This window comes from Geotrypetes seraphini, chromosome 1, assembly GCF_902459505.1.
Source record: "Geotrypetes seraphini chromosome 1, aGeoSer1.1, whole genome shotgun sequence".
In the NCBI taxonomy this organism is placed as follows: Eukaryota; Metazoa; Chordata; class Amphibia; order Gymnophiona; family Dermophiidae; genus Geotrypetes; species Geotrypetes seraphini.
In genome coordinates, this window is record NC_047084.1 from 23,018,323 (window position 1) to 23,031,485 (window position 13,163).

Sequence of the window (13,163 nt, forward strand, 5' to 3'; positions counted from 1 at the left end):
CAATGTACATAAAACTTTTATTTATGTGTTTTTCTTTTCTTTGAAAAAGAAACTCATTGATATTAAATATGTTGGTTCTGCATAATGAAGGGGAAGAAAAAACTAAAACAATCAGCTACATTTCAAAGAACGACTGAACTGAAGTACACATCAGTGCTAATGGAACTGCAGCAAAAGCGTGTGTCCAGAATGTTCATGGCGGCAAGAAATGATGGTACAAGGTCACAGTGAGGCTTTAGCTTCCTGTCTAGCTTGAAGCTCCTGTTTAGCTTTTTCTCTCATCTCTTTTTCTCTCACAATCAGACTTGCTCGCTCCTGTCCCCAGTTCTTGAGATCCTGCTCATATTTTGTGATGTCTTCCACTTCTGAGGCTGGCAGCTTTTCCTTTACAAGATGGGTGGTCAGAGTCAGCAGACTTTCAGATTCAATCTTGTCAAGCGAATGCAATTTTGAATATAACTCCTAGCAAAGAAAGAATAAAAAAAAATTATACTGGCATATGGACAAATCATGATTAAGCTAAAATACTGTCTAATTATTATCCTGGGAAGAATTAAGTATGAAAACAAATTACACATTAGCACCATGAACATATAACTTGACTATCCGTATATATATATAAAGCTTGTATGAATACTATCAGGCTATTTAAATCACTAAAAGGCTTAATCCTATCCATATAAGGAAGTGGTAGAATAAAGTTGGGCAACATTATTAGCCAGGTAACAGCAATATTCTGTTGTTACCAGGATTAATTAAATGTTTAAACCTGCTGAACAGGCTGAATTATGACCAGATATTTAATGCCAGGCCATGTCCAGCAATGAATATCCAGGTATGAAGCCACCCTGAAGTTAAATGGGCACAGCCAATATTCAGACTGATGCCTAATTAGTTCAGCAGATAAAGTAAGAACAGGCTTTTTTGTATCCTAAATTATACTTACCGGTTAGCAAGATGAATATTGGTGCTAACCGTTATGTGATGGCTCCGCCCAAACTCCACCACTGGACTACCCCAGCACAGTGTGTGAGTGTGTGTGTCTAAGTGTGTGTGTTATGAAACAGAAAACCCAAGTAATTTAAGGTATGCCAGAACCGTCTGGAGAAACAGTACTATAAATCATTTAGCTTTTCCATTAGGTTACTGTGGAGAATTATATTTAAAAAAATAAAGGAAAAAGGAATCAAACTGAAAAGACTAGATGAATGTTATCTATTGTAATATTCTGTACTTTTGTTTAAAAACAAATTGTTTACTCTTCATCTTGAAGCAGGAAGACATAAAAATCACAGTTTAGGGGGAGAGGGGAATCATTCCATGCTCTTGTTGATTTGGACCGTTTAAAAAAGATCCGATAGACATCAGTGATGGAGAAACTCACATTGCACTAAACAGGATCGCAAAATGTTTGATGGCCTTTCCTTAATTCTGTAGTGAAAGACAAAGCTGCACATGCTGGCCCTCTCCAATTGAAGAATCTCTTCTTACTAGACTGACTCAGAACTGTTATTATCTTTATCTTCTCATTGAAAGGCTTTTGAATGGTTATTAAACTAGTTTGTAATATGTTGGGTCATACATTAGAGGGGGGTTAATTCTCAAAAGGTTGCTGAAATTTAGGTACCAGAATGATGCATGTAAAGTGCAAATTCTATAATGGTCATTGGACATGCAACTGCTGTTATAGAATGTAGCATAAATCAGCAATTAGGTGCTTAGCATTAGGCGTGAGCACATATGCTACCTCAAGGCTTAGTATAAATACTCGTGCCTAACTTTAGGCAGTTAAGCATGTAAATGCTAGGGGTATTACCGCATAGTCCGTATGAAAAGCAAGATTTCACCATTACTAAGTTAAGTGATAATAACAATGTGTTAAGAAATGCATGACGTTTAAATTTTTAAGGAGACTGGTGAGGATTTCACTGCTTGCATCTCCCTATGTTTACACCTTGGTGAGACGGAGGAGTGTGATTCTGAAGTCTCATGAAAAGAAAAGAAGTGTTTTCAAAATACTGTGAACATACAGTCATTGAAATTGAAAGAATAGTAAAGCACCTTAGAAATAACTCCAGTGTAACTGATTTAGATTTCTAAGGAAGCATTTAGCCTTTTTCATATAAGTATTCTATAATCAGCATACATAACTGCCTGATATGCCCCTGACCCATCCCTGCTCCTTCCAAGTCCAAACCTCCCTTGAAGTTGAACGCTTTGCAATTTAAAGAATATCGACTAGGGGCAGCCGTGTGCATAACTGCTAACTGGTGCCAATTAGTGTAAATAAAGGCCAATTACAGCCTATTATTGCTCATTACAGCCAATTAGAGGCTCATTATTAAATTAAGTTGCACATGCAACTGACCTTATTGTATTTGTACAAACAACCATTTTACAGAATACTGATAGGCATCTGTCAACCCTTTTAATGGTAAATGTAAACCACTTCTCACGCTCACAGAAATTTATCTGTGCTAAAGGAAATCAACATCAGTTACTGTTAAGAGATCTTAAAGAAGCAAAAGGCTAAAAATCTTAGGAGGAGGAATAGCCTAATGGTTCCTAATGGTTTGTCACACTGCAACTTTTTCTCATTACTTCTGACTAGGAAGTCATCATAACATAAGAACATAAGCAATGCCTCCGCTGGGTCAGACCTGAGGTCCATTGTGCCCAGCAGTTCGCTCATGCGGCGGCCCAACAGGTCCAGGACCTGTGCAGTAATCCTCTATCTATACCCCTCTATCATCTTACACTTATCTCTATTTTTCTTACTTCTTATACTTTCCGTATCCTTAACCTACCCTCTTGTTCCTATCCTGCTTGTTTTTTCCCTCAAGATATTGAGGGATATTTTCTTGTCCTTTATTGTCCTCTTGTGCCTAGTTTGGTTAATTGATCTGCGTACTTTTCCTCTGCTATGTTTGTATTTTATTGATTTTAAATATAGCCCACTGTTTTTATCTATTGTACACTTCTTTGATTTTTTTTTTTAAAATCAAAATGGCGGTATAGCAAATAAAATAACTAACTGTATTCCAGGGGAACTGGGTTTGACTCCCACTCCGGGCAAGCCATTTAACTCTCCATTGCCCCAGATACAAAATACGTACCTGTATATAATATATGAGGGCAGACTGAAAAGTAATAAGATTGACTCTGCTTTTCTTTCCAAGAAGTAGACGTGGCAACATTGTGCTGGTTCTTGTGACACTCATACATCAAAGTATCTGAACCTGCAGTTGGACTGCCATAGTCTTCATTGTTGGGTCACAGTGAGAGGAGGAACTTCTTATGTTTTGCCATGGCAAATGAGGAAGACGTGTCTGTGAGAGTATGCCAGAGGTATGTTATTGAATTTTGTGTGAAAATTGGAAAGAGTGGTAATAAAACTCTTGAAATGTTATGGCAAGAATACAGTGGTGAAACAATGAGCAATGCTGCTGTATTTCGGTGGTAGAAGCACTTCAAAGCTGCAGTACTTAAAATGTTGTAAAACAGTCTACCGCATAAAGAGATGATCCAACAACTGAAACTCATTCGTCACCTCCAGATGAGGCAGCACTCTGCGAACATCCAGCAGTTTCAGGACTTTGTCCCCCTATTTGGAACCTGAGGACGTGAAGGCAGGTAGCTGTGCTCCTTGGGTGACATGAAAATTTGAAACCCCTTTCAGCAGAAAGGATTGCACATTACGCAAAATCACTTAAGTCTCTGATATTCTGAGAAACGGTTCTCTATATGAGAGAGCTTGCAGTTCTGACACCCACCAAGCTGAAGTGTCCGCCATTAAAAATGCCATTTTCACCATAAGGTCCGTCAATAATGCCTGATCCAGAGGCTCATATGGAGCTCTAGCAAGTGCCCTCAAGACCAGATTAAGACTCCATGATGGGAAGGGGTGTTGTATTGGGGAACGCAAACACAGAGCCCTCTTCATAAACCTAGCTACATCTGGGTACGAAGCCATGGACTTCTTGTTTACTGCTACTTGAACTCTGAGGAAGTCCACAGCTAGATCTTTTTCAAGTCTGTGTACCAGATCTAGAAATACTTCCAGGCTTTTGTATAGGCGGCTAACGTCAACTGCTTCTTGAACTGTAAGAGAGTGGCAATCACCACATCCAAATAGCCTTTTCGTACTAAAGTTGTGCACTCGAGCCATGCGTGCTCCGGATCCTCCAGGGCGATTGGGCCCTACGTGAGTAGTCCCAGGTGGCATGACAGCATGAGACTCTGGTCCTTCTGCAGATAGATTAGATCTGCATACCATGGACACCTTAGCCAGTCTTGCATGACAAGCACAACCATTCCTGAGTGCAACCTTATTCTTCATAGGACTCTGCCTATCATGGGCCATGGAGGAAAAGCATATAGGAACCCCTCCTATGCCATGGTTGTACCAGGGTATCTAAGCCGTCGCTTCCTGGATTGTATCTTCAGCTGAAGAACCATGCTGCTTTCTTGTTGGCCAATGCAATTAAATCAAACGTTGGTTGCCCCCAACAGTTCAAGATGCTGTTGAATGCTTCTGGAGAGAGAGACCATGCTCCAGGATCTAGGATTTTTTGGCTGAGGAAATCCACTTGCACATTGTTTACTTCTGTAACAAGCACTGGCCACCAAAACAGAAGTTGAGCGTCCAGGCATAGATCAGCACTCTTGGTGCCCTCCTGTTGAATGACATAAGCTACCGCTGTTGCACTGTCTGAGAAAACTCATACTGCTTTGTTCTGTAGTTGGCATCTGAATGCCTGCAGCACCAGGTAATGGTTCTCAGTTCCAACTGGTTGATCGATTACTTCTTCTGTGAGGGGAAACCAGCATCCTCTGGAGAGATTTGTCAAATTCATACACCATTAGAGAGATTGGCAAAGTGGCGAGGTGACTATAATCCATCAGTATAAGGGATCGAGGACTTGAAACCATTGAGAAGCTAGGGTCCACTGAGCTGACCTGAGATGAAGTCGTGTGAAGGGAGTAACATGAACTATGAAGGCCATATGACCTATGAGTTGCATCACTTGTCTTGTTGAGATGGTTTGAAGAGTGGTGACATGATAGCAAACAAGAAGTAAGGTGTCTTGTCTTTGTTGAGGTAGAAAAGCCCATAGAAGAGTGGTGTCAAGTAGAGCTCCTATGAATCGTAGCACTTGAGAGGGAGAAACTGGAGAAAAGTTATCGTCAACTGTGGACTGCTTGAGGACATGTAGCTTTTATCAGGCAAATAACCAGATATGGAAACACTTGAAACCCATGAGTAACGTAGGGTTGCTGCCACGACCACTAAGCACTTGGTGAATACTCTTGGAGAAGTGAGGCCGAATGGCAGAACTTGTACTGGAAGTGTTGATGAGCTATCCAAAAACGTAGAAACTTTCTGTAATTAGGATGTTTGGATTTGTGTGTGTAGGCCTCTTTGAGGTCTAGAGAGCACAGCCAATCATTTTGTTCTAGAAGTGGATATAAGGTCCCTAGAGATAGCATGCAAACCTTTTCCTTGACTAGATATTTGTTTAAGGCTCAGAGGTCAAGAATTGGTCGAAGACCTCCCATCTTCTTTGGAATTAGGAAATAACTGGAGTAGAACCCCCTGATTTTTCTGAGAAGGGGGAACTACTTCTATGACATTTAGTAGAAGAGTTCTGATTTCCTGAAGAAGAAGGGACATCTGTTGAAATTTGAAAGAGGACTCTCTTGAAGGATGATCTGGAGGAATGGTTATAAAATGGAGAGAGCAACCTTCCTTGATGACCCAGGTGTCTATGATGATGAGAGTCTAGTGCTGATGATACAACAGAAACCAACCTCTGATGGGTTGGGTAAGAGGCTGAGGAGGAGGAAGTTTGGCTATGCTCTCTAGAAGCAAGTCAAAAAGACTGGGCTGGTTTTGGAGGAGCCAAAGACTGGGGCTTCTCAGGTGTCTGTGGTGGAGGCTTAGAAGAGGATGTTGTTGGATACCGTCTCTTATAGGAATAAGAAGTAGATCTTTGAAGAGGCTTAGATGATTGAGCCTTAATCTTAGATCCTGTTAATGAATGGCAATTCTGCTCATGCTGAGTAATTTTTTGAGTAGCAGCCTCCACTCTGTCGCCAAAGAGTTCTTCACTGAGACAGGGGATGTTGGCTAACCGGTCTTGAAGACTGATATCCATGTCAGAGACTCACAGCCAAGCAAGACGTCTCATAGCAACAGACATGGCAGATGCACTGGATGACATTTCAAATGCATGAAACACTGTTCTTGTCATAAATTTTCGTGTTTGAAGTAGATTGTGAGTAGTCTGTTAAAAATCTGTTAGGTGGTCAGATGGAATATGCTGCTCAAAATCAGCCAACTTCTTTATGAGATTTTTAAGGTAAAACAACATGTAGAAGTTGTAATTAAGAACTCAGTTGGCTAACATAGATTTCTGGTAAAGACAGCAACCAAATTTATCCATAGTATGACCCTCACATCCTTGTGGTGCAGTGGCATAAATCCTGGAGCTTGAGGATTTTTTAAGCGTTGATTCAACAAGCAACGATTGGTGTGGTAGTTGCAGTTTATCAAAGCAAGAACAGATTGACTCACTTTATAGAATAAAATCTTTCTAGTAGTTATAATGACAGAAAGAGGATTCTCCCAGTTCTTAAAGATCGCCTCTTTGAGGAGATTGTGTAGAGGCAACTTAAAAAGCTTTTTTTTTTTTTTTTAATAAATCTTTTTCAATTTGAGAACAGTGCATTAAATATATACATAAAATTAACGTCATAGACAGCACTTAAAATCGATCAATTAATATAAAATATATTACCCCCTCCCTCCCTGGATGTGCAAATCAAATAGGAAATAAAGGCATAATCCAACTAATCAGAGTTAACAAAATTCATCAATTCGAAATTTAAATAGTTTATTTGATATTTGGGTTGAAGAAAAATGGGTTGAAGCAAAATGGCCATATTAGTCCTTACTACCGACTGCTACATTGGCTCCTGATTGAGGCATGAGTACTATTCAAATTTTCTTGCATCTGTTTAAGCTGGTTTTGGGATTTGCCCCAACTTACCTTTTATCTCATTTTGTGTTATACAGCCCAACGAGGATAACTAGGAATTCCAATCTATTTGCTTATCCAAAAATTACTGGCTGCAGATACAAGATTTTTTTGGATAGGACTCTTGCATTTCAAGCAGGTAAGCAGTAATCCTGGTGGGGTAATTGTATTGGTGGAGTTATAATGTCTTATGGTATCTTTCGAAAAGTAATTAAGTCAGCGTTATTTGATAAATTCATTTCCTAAATGTGGATATTACTGTTAACAAAATTTTTACATTGAACATATTTAAGAAACTTCTTGTATTTTAATTATCTGTATTTCGCTGATTGTCCAGCCTTCTTCTGTGTAAACCGCCTAGAAATTGTTTGATTATAGCGGTATAGAAGAATAAAGTTATGTTATGTTATGTTAAGTTATTATGACACGATATTTCTGAATTCATTTTTTCATATTTATAACATAAACACAAAGTTTTCCATCAAAAGTAAATAATTAAGTCTGTCCCAATTTTTCTAGTTCTTGGGAATCATTTGCATGGCTATCCCAGTCATAATGATAAAGAGTCTGCTTTTATACCTTTCTAATGGAGGTTTAATTGACAACAATGTCCCACAGATTACCACCTCATAGGACAACGGAATCGAAGATTCCAGTATCAAATTAATTTGTCCCAATATTAATTTCCAAAAATTGAGTATTAAGGAACAATAGAACAACAGATAATTCAGTGAACCTATTTCAAGATGATAGTGCCAGCATCTATTAGACTTTGAACTGTCCAACTTTTGTAAATGAACTGGGGTCCAAAAAAATTCTATGTAACAAAAAGAACCAGGTTTGTCTCATAGATACTGTAGATCTCATCCTCCAAGTCCAAATCCATGGCCATTGAGTAGCAGAAATCTGCTGCTTTATCTAAATGCTCCAAATGTATTTTAAGCTTGTTTTTGTTTTTTTATTTAAATATTCAGATATTAATTTGTACCACTTGGCAACCTGATGCCCTTGGAAATCTGTCTGGAAACATAGGCCCGGCAAGCTATACTGATTTTTTAAATTTCGCCAATTAGGGAACCCTTTCTGAATGGCCTGTTTCAACTGCAACCATTTAAAAGCTTGAGACTTTGAGATGCCAAATGATTGTTGCAGTTGTAATAAATTTAGCATTTTCCTATTCGAGATCACCTCATCTAAAGTATGTTTACCTGCCTGCAGCCAATGTTTCCAGAGGATCTTAGACTTGCCAATTTGAATCTTGGAGTTCAACTATAAGGATTCTCAATCAAGGAGTTCTGCTCTGGGCTCAGTGTCTGCCTCCAGTTTGACAGGTAGAGCTTTCCCCAACTGTCTGATGTACTTGGCAAATGAAAGTCTCTCAGGAGGAGATCTTCTAGAAGGAGGAGGAGGGGACGGATCTGAATGGATACACAGAACTCAGGGGAAGATAATGTAGGCTTATACTCAGTTTCAGTATGGTGAAGGGACAGATCAGAATCAACTTCTTGTAGCCCAGGTGATTCTCTGTAGGATGAAGATTTTCTATGTGGAAGAGATTGATGAGTGTGAGAATGTTGAGAAGAGCTTCTTCAACGACATTGGTACCAATCCAATGACGAGCAATGCGATGATCTTTTGGATCTGGAAGCATGTGATGCCGATGTTTGTCAATGCTGCAATGCAAAATGTTGATGCTTTGATGCAGAGTGCCAATATGATGTAGAGCGGCGCTGCATCGATGCAGACCTGGAATCAGTACCATATGGCCTTGGAGTGCTACGCTCAGGCTAAGCCAGTACCAAAGGAGTCGATGTAAGCACCGGTATCAAGTGCAATTTAAATAAGTCACCGAGCTCCCTCTGGAAAATCTCATTGAGTTGTTTTCTGAAGACTTGCACCAGCACTCTTAGCTCAACAGCCAATACCATCGGTGATGCAGGGTGTTGAGGGGTGGGAGACCTCAATCAGGATGCATGCCCCATAGGAGACACAGACTGCACTGAAGGAGAACGATGATGTCGACGCTTGATCTGCATCGAGGGACTTGATGCTGTAGAGGCCTGCGACACTTGCTAGGAAGAGGATGGCTTCTTAGCGGGTTTGCCCGATGGAGGAACAGCTTCTGATGTTGATACTGTCAGTATCAATGGCTTGGATTTATTACTGGAGTCCATGGTTGAGCCAAATAGTTTCTCCTGCTGGATATGTTGAGTTTCCAACAAGTGTTTCTGTAACATAGAACAAGTACAAGTTTCTACTCAATGCTCAGGCCCCAAACACTGTAAGCACCAACTATGCGGGCAAGTGACTGAAATAAGGTGCTGGCACTGATAGCACTTTTTGAAACCAGCGGCAAAATTAAAAAAACTCAATGATGAAAATGAGAATGAAAACTGCCGAAGAAGGAAAGAGGGCCAAAAGAAAAAAGTATAATTTGTTTTAGATTTTTTTACTGACCGAAAGACACATTCTCCACGAACTTTGAGATCAACGAATCAAAAACTTCTTTTAATTCCCTCCATACAAGAGTTCTATTATACACGGAAAATAAATTTTGCTGTATCCGCCCCAACTTTGTGGAATTCTCTACCACAACTACTTCGAGACGAACAACATCTAGATAAATTTAAGATAAGCCTGAAGACTTTTTTATTTTGCGACGCATTCTCTTCCATTTAGACTCTACTCCTCCCTCTTATTCCATTCACATTATTTTTCATAATTTTTTTTTTATTTCTATTTATTTTTTTTATTCTATTTTATTTTATTTCTCTCTTAAAGAACCTACCTCACCCAATATGTTTTATTCCCAATTCCCTTTCTCCCTTTTCTCTCAAAAATGTAACTCTACCCTCCCATTCCCTTTTATCCTCACTTTCAAGTTTGTCTTGTTAATGTCTTTTATGTCCACTCTATGCACTTTTAAATATTTACCATTTCAATTTCTTTTTCTTTACTTTTTTTAAAATTTAATGTAAACCGGCCAGATATTTGTTTGATGGTCGGTATATTAAAATCTAATAAACTTGAAACTTGATTAAAGAAGAAAAACCAATAAAGAAAGCCGAAGGGCCAAAAATAGAAAAACGTTGATGGGAAGGCAACGTGCTTCGGACAGATTATTTAAAAATAGCACTTCTTCGCTCCGTGGAAAACAAAGAACCGAGGTACCATGAGCCGATGTCAGGTGGTGCAGGCAGTCGTGAATTTTCTAAAAACTTCAAGTGACAAGTGGATGATATCACGCACATGTGAGAATATGCTGCCTGCTTGTCCAAAGATAAAAATCATTATGCATGATCTTGAAAAAAGATAAACAATGACTTCATAATACAGTATATGAGCTCTCACACTATTCCAAAAAAGTACAGAGAAGGTAATTTCCTGTGGAGCTGACATACAGCCAATCTTGGTTTCAAAACTCAGGCAGTATGTTTCCTGGACTTCAGGAAAATGTCTCTAGCTATGAAAGTCATGAATCCTGGACAATATCACAAAGTGCTCATTCTTTTAACCAGCGAGAATCAACACAAGGCCAGGCAATAGTATTTTGATTTATCATTAAAGCTCCATTAGCCAAAAGTGGTGTATCAGTAAATGCATAAAAAATAGAGGCAGATAACAAATGGAAAACATGTGGCCCTAAGCATTTGTTCCCATCAATTTCCTGTCTGAGGCAGCCTAAATTGAATTTGATGGTAATGTTAATGCTGCTTTTCGAAATACTGCCAGCATAACAGAAAATTACATTTATAAGCTGTATTCTGAATACAGTGGAACCTCGATTTGCGAGTAACCCGGTTTGCGAGTGTTTTGCAAGACGAGCAAACCTTAACTCACAAAACGAACACTGTCTTGCTAAACAAGCACCCTCCCCCCGCTCGAATCAGCATTGCACCACTCGCCTGCGAACGCCCCCCCCCTCCCACGAGAACCGCATCGTACCCCCATGCTGGCAGCGGCATCCACCCGCCCACTCAAACAAGCTCCTTACCCCATCTGCTGCGTGCCGGTGCCAGTTAAGGAAAGATCTCGCCTCTTGCCTGGGCTGGGCCTTGAGCATCTGCGCATGCTCAAGGCCTTCTGGCTCTCATTCTCTCCGAGATCTCGGATCAAAGCGAGTTTCCCTTACTTCCTATGGGGAAACTCGCTTTGATATACGAACAATTTGGTCTATGAGCATGCTTCTGGAACAAATTATGCTCGTAAACCAAGGTTCCACTGTATTTGTTATCCAATATCAGTAATAACCTTACTTTAAACCTGGTAAGGTACTCGGGCAGTCGAGGGAGCTCTGTTTCTTCATCTTCATAGTAAATTTCAGGAAGTTGCTTTTTGTCAGAACTCTCTTCAGGTGATTTCTGCTTTTCCTCAGAAGCCTCTTCAGGTGGCTGTTGCTTAGCATGTTGAGAAGATGCAGCGTTCAACACAGTCTCTAGAATTCCAAGCTGGAGACATGCAATAGGCTTGTTGGCTATCATGTCCATTTACACATACAGTTTATTTGTAATATGCTACACACTTTTATGGGATTTAAAAATAAAATCAAAGAAAAAGTAGCTTTCCAAAAAAACAACACATGTGGGTTTACCTGATCCGACTTATTTGTATGATTTGTAGTATGAATTATTTACAAAATTTTGGAAGAAAATTTAAAAAGGAAAGATTAGGTACTTACTTCGATAATAATCTTTCTAGTAAATAGGTACATCATTCTGGAACATATGGATTCTGAACCTCTGATCACGAGATCCTGTGTAGAGAGGCTCATTTACATATTTTTCTGCTCTGCTTCCCCTCACTTTTCAGTATCACTTACAATATAATTTTTACTTGTTGGTAGGATATAGCTCAGAGACTTGGAGGGATTAACAAGGGGGATAAACCCCCAACCACCTCACCACCCAATCATTGCATGATCCTCCATTTTTAAATTATTGTGCAAAATAACACTTGTAGTTGTTAAAAAAAAACTTGAATAATCTTCAAAAATATAAATCGAATTGTAAGAAGTGAAAAAACTTAACTAATAGATGGTTTCAACGTGGCACGTTTCGATTGCTGCTTCAGGAAACCATACAGGCAAGAATTCAAAAATCTGAAAATGGTTTGTCAGCAAGAGCAGATGAGATTTCTAAAACAATACAAAACCCAATAAATTACTTTGTGAAGCTGTTCTAAAAAAACTGTAAAACAAGCTCAAAAACATTTGGACTATATAATATGGCTTGAAGGCAAAGGGATACCTGAGAGACGTTAATTCTTCATTCTTACAGAGCACTCAAGATCGCTGCTAACGGCAAAAAAACACCAAGGAGAAAGTTGATTTAAATGGCCATTGCATAAATGACGTACTGACGTAAGCTATAAAAAGCCCAATAGGTGAACTGACAACTAATCAACAGCTGACTCTTAGCAGAAAAAATAACAGCTACTAAAAATGAAAATGAAATGAAAGTCAAAATGAAAACAGGCACGAACAAAATGAAAACAGGCACGAACGGTGTTTTACAGGAATGCCTTCCACTCAGTCTCACTATTTAGCCCCTGAGGCACTAAGATTTGCAGTTGAAAATCCACCGTTGTTCCTTGCTCCAAAGGAACACTGCTGCTTCGCCCCCACGTGACAAACGTGGGACTTCCAAAACAGAAAACTTTAAATCTGATGTTGAATGTCCAGTCTCAGCCCAGGGTTGGACTAAGGGAGCCTCCTTAACTTGATTTTTAATCCTGCTTAAACGCTCCCCAATCCTGACATGTATACTCCTTGTGGTATGACCTACATAGTGTTTAAGACACAGGCATTGAATGATATAAATGATGCCACTTGTATTGCAGTCAAAAGATTGTATGTGTCGTAATGCTCACTGGGGTAGTGCCATGTCTAGAAAGAGTATACTAAAAGAACACTGCTGACATCTACCACAAGTAACATGTCTCTGCTGAGTGCCAGAGACTGGCAATACTGTAGATTTAAACTGTGCTCGCATAAGTTTCTGTCTTAAATTACTCCCTTTGGAAAAGGCAGGAGTCATTTGTGGGGCATCAGTGTGGGGGGGGGGGGGGAGGGGGCGTTTAAAATCACGGGCCAGCCACAACTTTTTAAAAAAATCTGTAGCCCAG

General features: G+C 39.5%; 1 protein-coding gene across 3 annotated transcripts in view; it reads right to left on the reverse strand.

Annotated features, from left to right (window-relative positions):
* Positions 1-13,163, reverse strand: part of MRPS27 (mitochondrial ribosomal protein S27) — a 144,822-nt gene continuing 131,659 nt past the window's right edge. For all 3 annotated transcript variants that reach the window (XM_033929102.1, XM_033929083.1, XM_033929093.1), the window contains exons 10-11: positions 11,297-11,488; positions 1-462 (exon numbers count right to left, since the gene is read on the reverse strand). In XM_033929102.1, coding sequence (XP_033784993.1) covers positions 223-462; positions 11,297-11,488 — 432 coding nt within the window. In that variant the 3' untranslated portion in view covers positions 1-222. The remainder of the gene's footprint in view (positions 463-11,296; positions 11,489-13,163) is intronic.